Genomic DNA, 20,458 nt, shown 5'->3' with positions numbered 1-20,458 from the left:
TCGGGCAATCCCAGAACAGATGTAAATGATCTGCCCCGGAGTCGCCACAGCGTGGGCAATCGGAGGAGGTCCTAAATCCTCTTCTATATAACCACATAGGTGTCACATATATTTTGTGCAGAATGTTAAATTGTACAACAGTGTGATTGAAGTTGTGTGAAACATATTTTAAGTTTTCCCCTATAGTTTCCCAATCTGGGGGACCCACCTCCGAAAGTAGCAAAGACCAGGACTTCTGTCCTGGAGAAAGAAGACCCATAAAAAAGTGTTTCATTAAGTGTCTATAACAATATGACATTTTAATTTTTGTAGCAGTTTTCTTAATAATAAGATTGTGTAAAAATTCAGGAGAATCTATAAAAAGAAGGTGACTATTCAAAGTGCTGGAGAGTGCAAACCTCAATTGGAAATATGCATACCAAGCCACCTCACCCATATCTGCCCTCTCCCCTATTTCCCTTGAGGACAGAATTTGTCCACCACTAACCACCTGATGTAAATACTGAACTTTCTTCGTCCTCCAGTACTGGCAGCACTTCAGGTCCCTTATATTCACAAGCTTTAGGTTATGCCACAGTGGGGTGCAAATAAGCGATGCCTCAACTCCACACCAGCTCCTGATGACCCGCCAGGTCTTTGTAGCCATTCTGCAAAAAAGTGTATACCCGGTCTGTGAATTTAATAGATAGTCGGACTCCAATACAGTAAAGAAATCCGTAAAGCCTGAGTCTTTCACCACCTTATTGCAGAAATGGCTATTCTCCCAATCACTAAAAAGGCAGAGCTGAGAGGCCATGAAGTAACCCCTAAAGTAAGGGAGGTTAAGGCCTCCCTGACTATAGGGCATAGAGAAGTAGAGCGCCTTCAATCTGACGCGCTTCCTCCCCCACAATAGATCATTAAGCATCCGCTCAATTAATCTAAAGTACTTGTCTGCGATCCATACAGGCGAGTTGCGCAGGACATAAAGAACCTGGGGCAGTACTACCATTTTGATTAAAGAAATTCTATCAGCTTTCGTATGCAGAATTTTTTGCCATATCTTGGATTTAGCCCTCAGCTTTGTCAGCAGGGGAATCAAGTTAAGTTGTAAATATTCCAGAGGTTTAGCAGAAACTAAAATCCCCAGGTACTTTATTGATTCAGAGACAGTTAGCTGATCATCCCAGTTACCTCGCAGCTCGTCTATGGGAAGGAGAGCAGTCTTCTCCCAATTGATCTCTAGGCCAGACGGAGCGGAGAAAAAGCCAACCAAATCCATTATACGAGGGAGACTAGTTTCTGTTTGCTGAAGGAAAATCAAAATGTCATCTGCGTAGAGAGATACGCGGTCATGCTTCCCCATTAAACCGAAGCCAGCCACCTGCAAATCCTGTCTTATGCTGGCTGCTAAAGGTTCAATATAGATATTGAAAAGAAGAGGTGAAAGAGGACAGCCTTGACGGGTGCCTCTTCCTAGGAAAAAGCTCTCTGTGACCGTATCATTAATCCTGATCCTAGCAGTTGGGGAGCTATATAATAGCTGAACCATCGCCATAAATCTAGGGCCAAAGCCCATTTTTTTCATTACCGTTTGTGGGTCTATGTTGACATCACAGAAGCATGCCCTATTCTTGTCCATAATTAAGGATGCCTCACGCACCTTATAGTCTATGGGTCTGTGAAAACAACGGACACAACATGCATGGCATCAGTGTCTTGTCCATGGTTTGGTTAGGAGATGCTCTGGAAATGAATTTTCAGCCTAACAGTGTCCATCCAGATGGAGAGATGGAACAAACATGGATCCTTCTGGGACATCTTCACGGATGAACCACTGACTGACCATCTTGTCACAGATGTTCCCATGAACTCAGATAAGTGAAAGCGGCCTCATGGGTAAGTGCTCCTCAGTCATCACTACAATATACGGCGGTGCTATGTGGTTTTATAGTCATTGGTTGACCAGTCCTTCCATGGTATTTCCAGTACGTCAAGCCAGGACAGGAAGTGTAGAGCAGCAGGCACCGGAGGGATCGGTGGAGGTATTGTCAGTAATCCTTCTCTCTTATCTTTTACCCATATTTTTATTACTCATTGTAAAACCCAACAATGTAGTTTTTTGGCCCAGCAGATGACACTAAGCATTGTGAATTTTTGAGGGAAAACATATAACCGGTCTTCTCGGTTACTTTTTCCACATTACACTTGTAGTTTCCAAAAACAGAATAACCTTTCAGTGAGAATGAGAATTTCTCTTGTCTATTGTGAAGAATGAACATCCTTCTATGTGTGCTCTGCTGTGACATTATCCTGCCCTTTTGTCATTCTCTGGGATGTCAATCGGCGTTTTACTAGTATTCACGTGATCACGTCGTTGTAATTGTTCCCTTTCCTCCTACACTTCAAAAGCCATAAGCTGAAAAAGAATTTACGGTGACGCTCCGACTTTGATTCACCCTGGCTATTGTGTCATCAAAGCATCGCTCGCTATGACATGTATATACCCCAACAGGACATTTGGGCAGGGTTGTCCTTAAGAGTCAACACCTTAAATTAGAAAATTTTAAGTGATAGCATGTTGCTTTGATAGGCTACCCTGCCCTGGCGGTCAGATCCTCATCAATCTTCAGAATGAAGCTAGTTGAGTGATGCGGCTCCATCACAGTTTTTCCCTAGACAGTGACGCTGACGCACACGTGCTAATGGGGCGCAGGGCATCGCGGCTGGTATAGTGTGTTTATAATCTATACAATTCTGATTTATTTGTCTACTTAGTATGTTCTTATTTGAGCATAGTTATACGGTATATATTTTTCTCTTTTGATCCATGTACCAGTTTCTACCTACTGACTGTAATCATTCACCTGTGCAGTCAGTTTGTATCCCCTGCTTGGGCCATGTGCCTTATGTATTCCTTGACCACCAGAGATTTATTTGAATCATGTAATTTTATTATTATTTGTTCAAATAAAGATTTATTGATTCATTTATTTCTCGGCTACTGCTTTTTGTTATTTAGGATTCATGGGCTTTGTCTGGGAAAGTTATATTGATTTATCTGCCCAAACTATTGATTTGCACACACTCGCTAATGTTGAGCGAACTGAGCTTCGGATCATGGATCCAAAGTCGCTTCACTCAAAACTTTATTTGAATGCTGTACAGAGATTTCTATCCATAGATCATTCAAATGTATGGGCTCCGTGGAGGCGAAATTTGTTATCACGAGACTTGAATAACTCTGGGCTTCGATTTTTAAATGTGAAAAACATTCGAAAACTTGAATCCGAAGTCGGCTTTGGTACTGAAGAACCAACCGGTTCTGAAGCAGACTTCAGAATCAAGTTTTAAAATGGTTTTCAAGTTTAGAAACTTAGCCGAAGTTTCACCTCGGTAGAGCCCATACATTTATACGTTTTATGGAGACAGATCTCCGTACTGCATTCAAACTAAGTTTTGACGGAGGAGACCTTGGATCTACGATCTGAAGCGAGCTTTGCTAAACCTTAAGGGCTCATTCACACATTTTTTTCGGAACAGGTGTAGACCCATTTACTTCAATGGGGCCGGAAAAAAATTTGGACAGCACTCCGTTGCTCTGTGGCCCCGCTAAAATTATGAGTCATGTCCTATTCTTGTCCATATTGCGGACAAGAATAGGCATTTCTATAAAGAGCCGGATTCGCAATTTGCAGACCGCAAAACACGGCACGGTCGTGTGAACAAGCCCTAACACTCACTATCCAGGCAGCTGCATTCATTTGAATAGAGCTTTGCTGCAGTTCCTTGCTTAGGATTTGGCTTAAAAGGGTTGCCCGGGTTAGCGTCTGACAACCCCAATGCTCCTAACCTTATTAACCTATACACTATAACACAGGTTGTAAGGCTGTTATCCTGCAAAGATGATCTGGAGGAAGGCAAAAAAAAAAGGAAAGGAAGAAGCCAATTTTCCTCATTTTAGGGGAAAAATTTCCTTCCCAACTGAAATCAGACAATCAGAATAAAGCCTCATTGACACGTCAGTGTTTGGTCAGTGATTTCCATCAGTGACTGTGAGCTAAAACAAGGATTGGAGCCTCCACAGACATAAGGTATAAGGGAAAGATCTGCACCTGTTCTGTGTTTAGAGCCGCACCGGGATTTGGGTAAAAATCACTGATGGAAATCACTGACGTGTGAATGAGGCATAACTCCCTGGATGAACAACCCTTCTCCAAACCTGTAATATTATTACATGCAGAAATACCTCCAGGTCCGTTTTGGACTATTTCAGTGTACTCACCATCACCACCTCCTCAGGCAGAGAGTTCAAGTCTCACTGCTCTTACCGTAAAGAATCCTCTTCAATGTTGATGAAACCTAATTAAATAGCAACAAACACTGTCCCATTATTGGCCGCTTCCAATCCCCAAATGGAGTGGCTTGGTCCAGTAACCACTGCAGCCAATCACGGTGTCATAGCCTTGAATGGTACGTCAAGCATTTGGGGTTGTCAGCTGCTAGACTGGATGACTTCTATGAGTATGGTGCACTCCTTTCATTCTGAAATTCATGGCGGTTCCCATCTTGGTGACGCAAGCAAGATGGGAGTGCACATGCACATCCATGTAGTACGATAAGCCTATGAATAGGTCATATTTATACTGGGTATTTAAATGGGTTGTTCAGGTTAAATAAAAACTAAGGCAGCCCCTGTACATATAAAATAACAAACAAATCAATGGTCACCCCTTTCCTCCCTGGGGCTTCCTGCGCTGCGCTCTGGTTCTCCCCCTGGATGCACACAGGTCACCTCTACAGCCAATCACTTGGCTCAGCAATGACGCCCTGTGTCCACTGATTGGCTGCACCCTGTTTGCACAGAACATCAGCGCAGCAGCCGGGAATATGATGTCAGCGGCAGGGCGAACCGAGGCTCAGTGCTGGGGAGGAAAGGGTTAAGTATTGATTTTTTGCTATTTTGCCACATTTACTGGGGCTGCCCGAGATTTTATTCAACTCTGACAACACACTGCATTCTTTAGGATACCTAAGATGTAGCTGTCAATAGAAACTTTTCTCGCCCATTGGTTCCTGCCGTATGGCATAGGCCCAGTTAATGATCACATGAAGAAATCACTGCCAAAACACAATATAATTGCTTTTGGTACACGATTTCCTAAATGCAGTAAAACAGTCTGAGAACACAATCGGGGAACTATTTATATCTCCTTCGGTTTCCAAATTATTTCATTTAAATAACATCCTATAAATCCAAGCACTTGCCCAAACAGGCCCTTTGTGTTTGCTTTTTTGAAGGCAACCTTTTGTTCTTCACAAGAGACTGTATTTAGAAATGTGAGCATGCTTCCAAGTAGAACAGACGCCGCTATTACAAGACGCTACAGAAGCCGGAGTCAGAAATAATCCCTTTCATGCTAATACAAAGATTACAACAGAAGAGCGGCTTAAAAATCAAGCAGAAGGAGAGGATGGTCCAAACCTAGGTCTGGTATAGCGACACAGGTAAAGTTAATGAATTGTCAGTTTAGAGCATTTAGGGAATATTTTACAGCAGTGTCTGGATCTGAATTCTTTTTTAATTGCATGTAATAAAAATTTTGTATAGTCAATGAGCTATTAAAAAAAAATTATGTATCTGTATAGCGCCACCTGCTGTTTTTTTATTATTATTATTATTTCTTTGACCTGCTCCCTGAGATGGTCGCACATGCTCAGTTTCATCCTTCAACTGCCTCCTGAGCTGTCATAGGGAGAGCATGGACACACCTCCTGAGCTGTGATAGGGAGAGCTGAGACACGCCCCCTGAGCTGTGATAGGGAGAGCATGGACACACCTCCTGAGCTGTGATAGGGAGAGCTGAGACACGCCCCCTGAGCTGTGATAGGGAGAGCATGGACACACCTCCTGAGCTGTGATAGGCAGAACATGGACACACACCCTGAGCTGTGATAGGCAGAACATGGACACACCTCCTGAGCTGTGATAGGCAGAACATGGACACACACCCTGAGCTGTGATAGGCAGAACATGGACACACCCCCTTAACCAAAGCAGAAAAGACACTCCCCTTGAGCTGCCAGCGTGATATAAATCTAGCAGAGCAATGAATGGGGAGATCTCTGGATCCATGTGAGGTGCAGGGCTGGTTCTAGCTTTGTTAGAGATTGTCATGTACTATATGATGTCTGATTTAGATTTTTTACATTAGTCATGGGAGAACCCCTCTAATGAAATAGTTTTGATTTGATCCAATAACTGTCTCAAATCGAGCAATCTATGAAGGTTTGGGATTCAGTGACCTCTCTGTAGGAAACCTAGTTCTGTATGTAAGGATGGGGCTTTATGACGACATGTGTCGCACATCATGAAGATCGTAATGCCACATTGCAACACCACATCTAATGAATGCCAATGGAGTCACAATGCGACACACGACATATGTTGTGACTGTGATGCAACAGTCACAAGGAATCCGACTCTCCTGGTTTTCTGTTTACAGGTCACTAGCGACTCTATACACATGACCCATGCAACCAGACCATGCCTCAAGCACAGAACAGCTTTAATACACCTAATTATTGGACTCTGTAGTTTTTTTTTTTCCTATAGACCTTCGGCTAACCTCTGTAAGCTGACTTTTTTTTTACTCCAAAAACACAGCTAAAAAAAATAAAAAAAATAAAAAACACTGCAAAATTGATTTATTTATTTATGATTTAGTGAACGATAATCGTCGCGTCTTAAAGGTTCATTGCTGAAACGTTCACTACAACTAGAAACGACTCGTTTGTCGCTCAGTCGTACCGATCACCGCCTCGTGTAAAGGTACCTTTAGGCCTAGCTCACACTTCAGTGCAGAGGTCGCGCTACATTTTTTCAGGAAGAGTAAAAATACTCCTCTTACCATTTTTGAGGAGTGTTTTTAGCCGAGGAGGAGTACGAAAGTTTAAGTTGTTTTAAATACATAATACGTAGCCTGCACATTGTTCACATCTGCGTCACAGATTTTGTTAAAAAGACTGGACAAAAAAAATATCCTTACATGCAGGACTTTTTTGTCTGGTAAAAAGAGAGGATCCCAAACAGAAACTGAACGGATCCCATCATAGTCATTGGAGTCTGTTCAGCTCTGTTCCTGTCAGTTAGGCTGGGTTGACATCATGTTTTGGTCATACGTTTAACATACATGAAAAAAACTTATACTATAACGGACGCCTTAGACAGATGCCATACTGTGGCATCCGTCACCATAGAGTTCCACTGTACAAAAAAAATAATTTCTTTTCTTCTGGAGTTTGCAGGATGGAAAGACATGGTACACTACGATTTCCCATCCTGCAAAAAAAACGTATACATTAGCATATATGTTTTTTTGTTCTTGCAATGAGATTTTATGGTGATGGACACCACAGTATGGCATCTGTCTGAGGCGTCCGTTAACATACTGTTTTTTTTGTACACGTTAAACATATGACAAAAATCCAACACTTCCATTATTTTCATTGTTCTGCTCATCTAACGGAGCAGAACAACAATAAATAGTGGTCTGAAAAAGAAGAGCAGTGATGGCCAGTTCGCTGTGTTCGCCTGCGAACACATGCGGGCTCCCATCTTTATTCACAAGTCCGGCGATGCACAGGTAAGTCCTTACCTGTGCATTTGTCGCAAGCCAGTCTGAAACAAATGCGGTCACCGGGAGCAGGCAGTTCCAGGACCAGCCGCCGAGGTCCTTCATCGGGCTGTTCCCGGAACTGCCTGCTCCCGATGACCGCATTTGTTTCAGACTGGCTCGCGGCACAGGCACAGGTAAGGACTTACCTGTGCATCGCCGGACTTGTGAATAAAGATGGCAGCCCGCATGTGTTTGCAGGCGAACACGGCAAACTGGCCATCACTGCTCTTCTTTTTCTTCTTGAAGGACCTGCAAAAGGACCTTCGCTGACGTCATCACGCTCACCATGTGGTGAGCGTGGTGACGTCAGCGCAGGTCCTGCTAAATGAAGATAGAAGGTCTTCCTATCTTCATTCAGCAGGACCTTCGCTGACGTCACCGCGCTCACCACATGGTACCCCCCACAAAACACATTCAATCAATTAAGAGCCAATCAGTGAAAAATTCCTTTAAATTTCAGACCTCACAAGACACTTTAGTAATGTGGCTGTGGATTGGTAGCCTGTTGGTTTCACCAGTCTTCTGTGTCATGTAACAATGGATGTCACCTTCAGCCAGAACATGCCAAGGGGCCTTCTCACATCTAGTAGGAAGGTGGTTTCCATCACTATAATGTAACCGATGTCAATCAGTGCTTTGTGAGAATGGGTGTTATTACAAGACCATCGTATGTTCTCAGCTGGAGCTACACGACTGGAGAAACTGCAGGTATGTGCCAAAATAAAGCTCTCGAGTCAGGAAGTTTGTGAATAAAAATAATTGTCCCAGAGGAGGAAGTGCCTAGAAATTGTAAGACTGCATGTATCAACAGTAATTGTTCTCCCTCCATTGTAGAAGGAGCAGTGAAAATCTTAAGGATACACATAGTTAACTAAAAATAAAATGCAAGAGAGAACTGCCGTTTTTTTTTTTCAGTTCTCAATGCATAGACACATAGCTGTAGTTCACCATATAAGGCCTCGCGCACACAACCGTATGCATTTTGCAGTCCGAAAATTGCAGATTCGCAAAATACAGATGCCGTCCGTGATGCATTTTTTGCAGGCCCATCAACGGGTCCGTCGTCCGCATTTTAAGGCCAAGCCTATTACATGTTCTACCTCTGGCAGAACGGACATACGACTGCGGAAGACGCATGGATCATCATGTGTGTACTTGCCATATATATGTCCGTTCCACTAAAAGATAAAATATGTCCGTAAAATGCGAAACCACTGACCGATTTAAGTCAATGGGTCCGGAAAAAAAATTAAATAAAAAGTGGACCGCACAAGGGCAGCGTCTATATTTTGCGGATCCACGGTTTGCAGATATGGCCGCGCGCATGATGCCTTAGTACGAGTCTTGGGTTCCTCCTCCCCGGGCACGACAATGTTAGCAGACACGAAAGGAGGAGCGTTCCCCTTGAGATGATAGAGGGGGCACAGAGCCCAATTCCTGAGAAGGGAGAAGTGGTCGCGTGTTGTTGGTGTCTGTATTTTGCGGATCTGCAAAAATAAATACGATCACGTGCATGAGGCCTTACTCGCAATGCCAGTCTAAAAGCTGGCATCCCCGAGTCACATAGCAGCCACGGGATCTGCCCCTATGTCACATATATGTTTTCCTGTATGTAATCAGAGAGAAAGCAGCCGCACAACCCCCACCCCCTGCAGCAAAGTAATGAGTGACCTAGTAATACTGAGCGTGCCTCTATTTATAAGACTTAGAATGCTGCATGTGATGAGTAACAGGCCCGGGCAGTCTGCGCGTTTCCTTGTGCCTTCTCCTCACAATACGCTCTACGTACCCCTCGCATGTTTACATTTTTGCATTGCATTCCAAGCATCTGCTGCTTTTCATACGATCCTGGAGGTTTTTAGCGTTACCCTCCTGCCATCCTTATCACAGAACTGAACTCTATTTTATACATGCAGGGGGTTTTTTCAGCGCCGATCCGTCTTTTCTTCATCACCCTGACGCCAAACATTCTGCTTACATTAGAAAGTAACGTAATGTAAGAAGATCCTAATTTTCTAGAAGCAGGGGGCTCAGAAATGCCCGCCCCAGACATCTGCTTCTTCTCACATGGGAGGCTTCCTGAGAATCCAAGCCCACAGCAGCAGCAGCAGCGAAACTGACTTTGTACAAGTGATAGCACTGAACCCAGGCCTTGTCCAAAAAGAAGGGGTCCGCACTGAATATCGGTTATCTATCGGGGTGTATGACGCCGCAGCGGATCGCACAGAAGATCCACGTGAACTTCCAGCTTCAACATATCCGCACCAAAATCCTCCATTTCCAATTGCGGATTTGATGCGGTTTTGACGCAGATCTCACCGTTCGTTGGAAAAGGATAAAATCCGCAGCAAAAACCACAAACATAATTGCTGCAGATTTGGAAATCGCATACACTTTGCTGACACCGTACTCCGCTGTGGCACGTTTTCCACAACGTGTGCAGAGGCCATACACAAACAATGAGCAGATTACAGCGGCCATCATTCTAATAACAGTACAGATATTGCTACAACTGGCCCAATCACAAAGGCGCTGTTCTGGGCCTCATGGAGGCGCTACTGGGGCAAGGCATTGACGGCATTCAGTATGAATGGCATTGCCTGTGTTTCTTACTGTTGCCTGCTTGTATTTCTGGCAGCTAGTACCAGGCTGACCATCACTGCTAGGGCACCCGCACATGGGTGCTGGTTCTCAAACACAAATTTCCGCACGGCAGGTCATTTTCCGCATTAAAAATATACACAAGGTGTACATGAGGTTTGTCAAACTGCATCCACTTTGCTGGTACTGTAGTACGCTGCGGTTTTTCTGCACAAAAATGCTCACATACAAACCATGCGCAATTCTCAGGGTGCGTTCACACCCAGGCTTCTGGTGACACTCTATTGAAGTTTTTGTGGAGTTTTTTGCACCAGGGAAATGGGAAATATAAAGCTTTTTTATTCTTTTCTACTGGTGTTTTTTTTTTGTCTGTCCCCCCCCCTGAATATGCAGCATGCTGGGGCTCTTGGTGTTTGTTTGCAGCGGTTTTTAGATCTCTGTCACTATGGGAAAAAAGCCAGAACAAGGAACATGAGGAAAATAATAAAAGCCACAAAAACAGCAGTTGCTCTGAAAACATGAGTATTTTCTGGTGGGTTTTTTACTTGTATAAAAACACCAGTTCATAATTCACGGTATCTAAGGAGTCGCAACTATTTAAAAAGAAGGGAGATAATCAGCTGCCTCACACCTCTGGTCCGCTTATCTCTGGAAACAGGGCAGCACAGGTACAGCCTCCCTAGGAGAGTCTTGTCGACAGGATACAGAAAGAATCATCTGTGACCAGCAAAAGACATTTTATTTTTACTGAAAAATCCTATTTTTTTCTTAATCCATTAAAACTTTACTGTTAGCAGGCGGCACAGACCCTGCCAGCTGGAGGGGAAAATCAAAGTCAGCTTGGCTTGTATGGTTGATCCTCCATAGTTTTGCTCAAAGAAGCATGGAGCGATACAGTATCCCACAGCCCCTCACACATACCCCCCCAGATTGGGACAACTTCCGGGCGCCCACCTTACTGTGTACCGCCTGCACTGCCCACAGACCTCCGGTATTCAACACTTTACTGTATTTCCTTCAGTGAGAAATAATTTCCTAATTGTTTAAAGTATCAGTAATGTATCTAATCCTATAAAGTATCAGTAATGTATCTAATCCTATAAAGTATCAGTAATGTATCTAATCCTATAAAGTATCAGTAATGTATCTAATCATATAAATATCAGTAATGTATCTAATCCTATAAAGTATCAGTACTGTATCTAATCATATAAATATCAATAATATATCTAATCATATAAAGTATCAGTAATGTATCTCATATAAAGTATCAGTAATGTATCTAATCCTATAAAGTATCAGTAATGTATTTAATCCTATAAAGTATCAGTAATGTATCTAATCATATAAATATCAATAATGTATCTAATCCTATAAAGTATCAGTAATGTATTTAATCCTATAAAGTATCAGTAATGTATCTAATCATATAAATATCAATAATGTATCTAATCATATAAAGTATCAGTAATGTATCTAATCATATAAAGTATCAGTAATGTATCTAATCATATAAATATCAATAATGTATCTAATCCTATAAAGTATCAGTAATGTATCTAATCATATAAATATCAGTAATGTATCTAATCCTATAAAGTATCAGTAATGTATCTAATCCTTTAAAGTATCAGTAATGTATCTAATCATATAAATATCAGTAATGTATCTAATCCTATAAAGTATCAGTAATGTATCTAATCCTATAAAGTATCTAATCATATAAAGTATCAGTAATGTATCTAATCCTATAAAGTATCAGTACTGTATCTAATCCTATAAAGTATCAGTAATGTATTTAATCCTATAAAGTATCAGTAATGTATCTAATCATATAAATATCAATAATGTATCTAATCCTATAAAGTATCAGTAATGTATTTAATCCTATAAAGTATCAGTAATGTATCTAATCATATAAATATCAATAATGTATCTAATCATATAAAGTATCAGTAATGTATCTAATCATATAAAGTATCAGTAATGTATCTAATCATATAAATATCAATAATGTATCTAATCCTATAAAGTATCAGTAATGTATCTAATCATATAAATATCAGTAATGTATCTAATCCTATAAAGTATCAGTAATGTATCTAATCCTTTAAAGTATCAGTAATGTATCTAATCATATAAATATCAGTAATGTATCTAATCCTATAAAGTATCAGTAATGTATCTAATCCTATAAAGTATCTAATCATATAAAGTATCAGTAATGTATCTAATCCTATAAAGTATCAGTACTGTATCTAATCATATAAAGTATCAGTACTGTATCTAATCCTATAAAGTATCAGTAATGTATCTAATCATATAAATATCAATAATGTATCTAATCCTATAAAGTATCAGTAATGTATCTAATCATATAAAGTATCAGTAATGTATATAATACTATAAAGTATCAATAATGTATCTAATCATATAAATATCAGTAATGTATTTAATCCTATAAATATTAATAATGTATCTAATCCTATAAAGTATCAGTAATGTATCTAATCCTATAAATATTAATAATGTATCTAATCCTATAGAGTATCAGTAATGTATCTAATCCTATAAATATCAGTAATTTATCTAATCCTATAAATATCAATAATGTATCTAATCCTTTAAAGTATCAGTAATGTATCTAATCCTATAAAGTATCAGTAATGTATCTAATCATATAAATATCAGTAATGTATCTAATCCTATAAAGTATCAGTACTGTATCTAATCATATAAATATCAGTAATGTATCTAATCATATAAAGTATCAGTACTGTATCTAATCCTTTAAAGTATCAGTAATGTATCTAATCATATAAATATCAGTAATGTATCTAATCCTATAAAGTATCAGTACTGTATCTAATCATATAAATATCAGTAATGTATCTAATCATATAAAGTATCAGTACTGTATCTAATCCTTTAAAGTATCAGTAATGTATCTAATCATATAAATATCAGTAATGTATCTAATCCTATAAAGTATCAGTAATGTATCTAATCCTTTAAAGTATCAGTAATGTATCTAATCATATAAATATCAGTAATGTATCTAATCCTATAAAGTATCAGTACTGTATCTAATCATATAAATATCAGTAATGTATCTAATCATATAAAGTATCAGTACTGTATCTAATCCTTTAAAGTATCAGTAATGTATCTAATCATATAAATATCAGTAATGTATCTAATCCTATAAAGTATCAGTAATGTATCTAATCCTTTAAAGTATCAGTAATGTATCTAATCATATAAATATTAGTAATGTATCTAATCCTATAAAGTATCAGTAATGTATCTAATCCTATAAAGTATCTAATCATATAAAGTATCAGTAATGTATCTAATCCTATAAAGTATCAGTACTGTATCTAATCATATAAAGTATTAGTAATGTATCTAATCCTATAAAGCAGGGATCAGCAACCTTGGGCACTCCAGCTGTGGTCAAACTATTACTCCCAGCATGCACACCTCCTTGACTGTTCTCACAACTCTCATAGAAATGAATGGAGCATGCTGGGAGTCGTAGTTTCACAACAGCTGGAGTGCCGGAGGTTGCTGATCCCTGATATAAAGTACCAGTAATGTATCTAATCCTGTGGTTATTTGTGTAAAGGTCACAATGCACATACATTACACGGAATATATTTCTATCCAGCTTCACTCCATACCAATGACTAGCTAGTTTAGGAGGCGGTGTCCCCATAACAATGCCCCTGAGGGGGCGGCTTTGGGCAGGTCAAGGTGATCTGTCACTTCAAGGGTACAAGCTCCGACCTTGGCCAGTATTTCCAGGACTTGGTGTGGGACATCTGCTGGCCAGCAGCCTCTGTGGGACAGGAAGAACCAGATTTACAAAGGTCATGGCTCCATCCTGCTCCTGTTTCAGTTACCCTGAGGCAAGCTGTGGGTCACAGGCCACTCCTGTGCCATTGTGCAAGGGCTGAGAATGGCAGAAAGTGGCAGCCTCTGGTTCCCTGCATCATGGTCACACCTGATATGACAGCATTTCTATGGGATATACATGGCAGTAGGTGTGTATCAGGGTGTGGACATCAGGGCTCCCCAAACAAAGCCAGGGTTCAAAGTTTACCAGCACAAGATCTGGAGGGGGCATGGAGCCTGCACCTATGGGGGGCACCAGGACCTAGAACCAGAAGTAACTATGCAGTCAGGCTGCTGATTATATTGATCCAGAACCAGAAGTAACTCATGTGGGCACATCATAGTGATCTAGAACCAGAAGTAACTCATGTGGGCACATCATAGTGATCCAGAACCAGAAGTAACTCGTGTGGGCACATCATAGTGATCCAGAACCAGAAGTAAATCATGTGGGCACATCATAGTGATCCAGAACCAGAAGTAAATCATGTGGGCACATCATAGTGATCCAGAACAAGAAGTAACTCATGTGGGCACATCATAGTGATCCAGAACCAGAAGTAACTCATGTGGGCACATCATAGTGATCCAGAACCAGAAGTAACTCATGTGGGCACATCATAGTGATCCAGAACCAGAAGTAACTCATGTGGGCACATCATAGTGATCCAGAACCAGAAGTAACTCATCATAGTGATCCAGAACCAGAAGTAACTCATCATAGTGATCCAGAACCAGAAGTAACTCATCATGGTGATCTAGAACCAGAAGTAACTCATCATAGTGATCCAGAACCAGAAGTAACTACGTTTGCGCATTACAATGCCGACCATAGAGACCTAGAACCAGAAGTAACTCGTGTGGGCACCTAAATCTTGCAGTTAACGGCAGGGCATGCTGAGACTTGTGGTCCCCGTGCAGAAGAACCCGATAACAATAGGCGCGGCCACTTACCTGCTCCGCTGGCACCACTCTTCAGCACGAACCTCACGCCCGGTTCGCCCCTTCTGATGCCATCTGTGGAAGAAGCGGAATCAGCCTCGTAAATGGTGTTTAACATTTGATGTAGTCCAGGCATGGGGGCGAGTGTGGGGCGGCGGCGTGCCTTCACCTGGCCCGGCTGTGACTGGCGGTGCGGGCAGGCTGCTCTGGCTGTGCACACAGCATGGCTCCTCCGCTGCCCCGAGCTCAGACTGACAGAAATAGATCGGCAGGAGGAGGAGCCCGGCCAAAAATAGCGCCCGTGTCATCCGCCAGCCCCACAGAAGAGGGCCTGGACTACGACTCACAGCAGACTCAGCGCAGCCCACCCCGTGACAGCATGGAGGGGGTTAACTGATCTGCAGCTCACTGGAAGATCCGCTGACAAGCAGTGTAGAAGGGTTAAGTGAGTGCCAGTGCAGCACTGAAAGGGTTATCCATGGACGGAGTGGATCCTGTGCTGCCAGCAATGTGCAAACTGGATGGGGGATGAATGATCCCCGTGGTTTGTCCCCCGTTCCCTTTTGCATCTGGCCCCGTGTGGCCCCATTCTGTTCCACCTGCATTTGCTGTACATGTTCTCCACCGACAGCACACGTCCCTATCCGTTTTAGGGCTCGTTCACACCACCGTTGGTGTCCTGTTCCCATATCGCGGATTCGCAATACACGGGCACCGTTCCGTTGTCCTTCCGCATCACGGATGCGGACCCATTCATTTCAATGGCTCCACAAATCCGGAGATGCTGCAAGGAAGACTACAGAAGCACTACGGAGTGCTTTCTGGGGTTCGGTTCCATGCTTCCGCACCGCAAAAAGATAGAACATGCTCTATCTTTTTGCGGAATGGAGGGATCGCGGACCCATTCAAGTTAATGGGTCTGCGATCCCCATGCGCCTGCCCCGCGGAAGGTGCCCGTGCATTGCAAACCACAATTTGCGGTCCACAACACGGGATTCACACGTTCGTGTTTTACGACAGTCCGTTTTTTTTTTAGCACGGATGTGTGCTCTATTTTGTCCGTGTTCACAGATCCATCACCATTGCATCCGTGTTTCACGGATCATTAAGAAGAGATTCTTTGAAAAAAAAATTTCAGCTGTGAAACATGGATGCAACACGGACAGCAAAAAACGGACACACGGACCCAACACGGATCCTTCACGGATGGATCACTGACCGCCTGCTTAGAAATATGAGCATGGACGTGTGAATGAGGCATAGGCCTCATTCACACGACCGTGTGTATTTTGTGGTCCGCAAAAAACGGATCTGCAAAAAATACGGATGACGTCCGTGTGCATTCTGTATTTTGCGGAACGGAACAGCTGGCCCCTAATAGAACAGTCCTATCCTTGTCTGTAATGCGGACAATAATAGGATAAGTTCTATTTTTTTGCAGGACGGACATACGGAAACGGAATGCACACAGAACAGCTTCTGATTTTTTTTTGCGGACCCATTGAAATGAATGGTTCTGTATACAGTCCTCAAAAGAAAAACGGAACGGACACGGAGAGAAAATACGTTCGTGTGCATGAGCCCTTGAAGGCAGGGGCGTAGCGTGGGGGGGGCCGGAGGGGCCGTTGCCCCGGGCGCCAAATTGCAGGGGGCGCCAGGCATCCGAAATTTCAATGAGGGCTACGGGAGCCTATGGCTCCCGTCCCCTCCGTTATGCCCCATAGGCTTCAGGCCTAGTGGCCTGAAGCCTATAAGGCAGTAGAGCGATGCAGGACTCGGTCACGATAACCTCACTGTGACCTCCTGCGTCGGGTCTCGCGAGATGACGCGATGACGCGGCTCAGGAAGGCACAGTGAGGCATTCATGACTGCCTGCGGCGGGAACAAGCGGGGATGGAGATAGGTAAGTATTTTTTTTTTATGTTACCTTACCTAATTGCAGAGGCTCTGGGGGCAGTATGGGGGGTGGGAGAGGACAGGACTGGAGCAGAAAGGCTATCCTATTCAATGGCATTGGCACAGTAATAAGAGGGGGCGATTATATTAGCAAAGAGGGGGCCAGTACATTAATAACAAAGAGGGGGCCATTATATTAATAATAAAGAGGGGGCCAGTACATTATTATTATTAATGTAATGACCCCCTCTTCATTATTAATGTAATGACCCCCTCTTTATTATTAATGTAACGACCCCCTCTTTATTATTAATGTAATGACCCCCTCTTTATTGTTAATATAATTACCCCCTCTTTATTGTTAATGTAATGGCCCCCTCTTTATTATTAATGTAATGGCCCCTCTTTATTATTAATGTAATGGCCCCCTCTTTGTTATTAATATAATGGCCCCTCTTTATTATTAATGTAATGGCCCCCTCTTTGTTATTAATATAATGGCCCCCTCTTTATTATTAATGTAATGGCCCCCTCTTTATTATTAATGTAATGACCCCCTCTTTATTATTAATATAATGACCCCCTCTTTATTATTCATGTACTGGCCCCCTCTTTGCTAATATAATGGCCCCCTCTTTGTTATTAAATAATTAATAATAAAGAGGGGGCCATTATAATATACAGGGGGAATAATATTATGGGGAATGAAAGCTATCTGTCTGGCTCTAGCTCAGTATTGGGGGGCAGCAGGATGACAGTGTTGAGACACCAGGAAGGAGAGCATGATAGTAAAGTGAGGAACCTAATTTTTTTTCGGTGAAACTCTGCAGAGACGAGAAGCGGCTGAAAGAAGTTATCATGGTGGTCTTATCTCTGAATGAAGACGTTGAGGAGAGTCTACATCACAGGAGACGTCACTGGATGTAACAGGTATGGTGCGGTATTGTACTGTAATAATAATGTCCATCCACATATCTGTTTCATGGTAGGGTTCGGGGAGAAGATTGAGAATTTGGCCCACCCTGCCGCATTCTGGCCCCAGACTTCAGGTCACACTGTGTTCTGAATTCTGGGGCCTCACACCCATCTACTACATTATCTGTACTCAGAGAGTTATCTCTGTGTTATCTGAGGTGTTACATAGGACTGCTAGTGATCTACTACAGTATCTGTTAAAAGTGGCGTGCCTGGGGTAGGCACGGGGGGGGGCACAATTTTTGGCTTGCCCCGGGTGCTGGCAACCCACGCTACGCCACTGCTTGAAGGTGCTTCAATTGAGCGCCAATGGACTTTTATGTGGTCGGTCCGCACTGCAGACTGGCCCCAGGGAGAGGATCTTGAAGGGGGTGTCCTCTCAGAGTTTCCACGGAGATGGGACTAAACGCGGGGTCTAGTTGGCCAGATTAACAGAATGAGCAGAGTGGAAGGGGTTAATTGGTTTAGAGCTTAGGTTGCGAGGATTGGGGTATTCGGCTGCAATGTGGAAAGGGTTAACCTTTTCACAATGAAGAGTGAAAGGGGTGTACTCGGTGCAGCATGGTAAGAGCTAATGGGTTCTGGGTGCAGCACTAAAGAGGTTAAAATGTAAGTAGCATGGAAGGGGTTAACCAGCTCGGTTTTAGCCTAGAATGGGTTAACCTGTCCTGGCTGCAGCCGAGAAGGCGCTACGGGTTAGGATGTCGGCAACACAAAGGCATAAAGGTTTATAGGTGCAGCCTGGAAGGGGTTTGCAGGTTCTGGGTGCAGCGTGGAAGGGGTTAAAGGTTGATGGGTGCAGGCTGAGTAAGCAGTTTGGGGTGCAGCACAGAAGGGTTTAACAGGTTCTGCGTGCAGCCTGGAAGGGGTTAAAGGTTTAGGCCCCTTGCAGACGAGCGTTCCTCCCGCTCCCGGCCTGACCTCCCATCGCTGCCGGGGGTCACATAGCATTATATGGATTTATGATGCTCTGTAACCCTTACAGTTCTGGAATGCACTGGATAACACTGGCTATAGCTGAATCCCTCCTTTCTTCCTCCCAGCATGAGGAACACAACCTTTGGTTTCTCTTTATCTCCGAGATGATAAAAGTTCTTCCCATAAAAAAAGCACCTGCAGCTCGAGCTGCCTGGTTCCCAGGACACGCCCCCGTCTGCAGCAGCCAATCACATCCTGTTCTCAGAAGATCTGATTGGAGGTTGTTTAATAGGCCCAAATTAGAGAAAACTGCGCCTGCCTTCCAGTCGCATGTGAACGAGCTCTTATAAAGCCTGTACGTTAATTATTGTGTTTCAAAACCACTGCTTGCAATCAGTTCCTGATGCTATCCTGTTCTGTCCTACCCCCCTGGTGATATGAGCAGCACATTTCACGGTCCGGTATTTAGCCTCTCAATGTAAACAGTTGGGAATTTATTAAAGGGAATACATTTTTTGTATATAGTGCAGAATGGGTTATAGAAGAATAAAGTATTACTCACCTCACTGAGCTCCTGCCGCTGCAGTTCCCACGTTTACTGGGTCCCTGCTGGTTCTGCCTCAACATGAAGGAAATGCATGGCCATGCCTGCTCAGCCAATCACTGGCTAAGATGGGTAAGCGCTGCAGCCATTCCCTGCATGGGCCCGGTAAGCCTTGGAACGTCAGCAGTGGATCAATGAGGCGACTTGTGCATTCTTTTTAACCTATTAGGTACCATGTATAAAAGATGCAATCACGCCAGACAACCCCTTTAAGACTGACTCTAGTCTTAATAACAGGCATGCTGAAGTACAATTCTCCTAATGCAGTCCATGCATGAGAAAAGTAAGTCCACATCTATTGGGCTGCGGGAGGCAACGCCCTCCTGCCAAGCTCTGCCCAACTTTTTCCAAAAGTGAGTGCCATAAAACAAAATTTAACAAAAAATGTCAATCTTTGCAAAAGGACACATGAGCAAACAATTGTGGCTTTCATAGACAGAAGACTGACATACAGTCTGTGATGAAAGCGGCTGTTAGATTTGTATTCATTTCCTGCAGACAGAGATCTTGAAAACGGTGATGAATTGGATCGCACATTTACAAAGGCGCTTGCACCTAGTAGTGGACGTGACATGCTCCAAAATGTCATATACTACTGTGACCTAATCTATTTGTGAGTAGTGATGAGCGGGAGGTGCCATATTCGATTTCGCGATATTTCGCGAATATTCGATTGAATATTCGTCTTATATTCGTCAAAATTGAATATTCGTCATTATTCTTTTTATCGCGAATGATATACGATTTAATTATTCGCGTATTGCGATTTTTCTTTTGACAGTATAAGGCAACGTTCCTGTGACTATGGCTAGGCTAATATGTGTATTTTACGAATATTCTATATATAGCTATAAATTTGTCTTTTAGAATATTATGAATATTCTAAAAGACGAAGTTAGAGCAATATTACGAATATTCGTAAAATACACATATAGATTGTCATTTAGCTAATATAGTGCTAAATTTT

The 20,458-nt window shown here is 42.5% G+C and overlaps 1 protein-coding gene across 6 annotated transcripts in view; it reads right to left on the bottom strand.

Annotated features, from left to right (window-relative positions):
* HDAC7 (histone deacetylase 7) overlaps positions 1-20,458 on the bottom strand; it is a 346,419-nt gene that overhangs the window by 112,378 nt on the left and 213,583 nt on the right. For 2 of the 6 annotated variants that reach the window (XM_044286036.1, XM_044286037.1), the window contains exon 1: positions 15,111-15,363. The exons of 1 other annotated variant lie outside the window; for it this stretch is intronic. In XM_044286036.1, the coding sequence (XP_044141971.1) occupies positions 15,111-15,234 (124 nt within the window). In that variant the 5' untranslated portion in view covers positions 15,235-15,363. Of the gene's footprint in view, positions 1-15,110; positions 15,366-20,458 lie in introns of those variants that run through there. 3 more of the 6 variants (XM_044286040.1, XR_006388255.1, XM_044286038.1) reach the window with 3 other exon arrangements.

This window comes from Bufo gargarizans, chromosome 3 (assembly GCF_014858855.1).
Source record: "Bufo gargarizans isolate SCDJY-AF-19 chromosome 3, ASM1485885v1, whole genome shotgun sequence".
Classification (NCBI taxonomy): domain Eukaryota; kingdom Metazoa; phylum Chordata; class Amphibia; order Anura; family Bufonidae; genus Bufo; species Bufo gargarizans.
The sequence above is the reverse complement of the archived record's forward strand: the minus strand, read 5'-3'. Positions and strand labels throughout refer to the sequence as shown.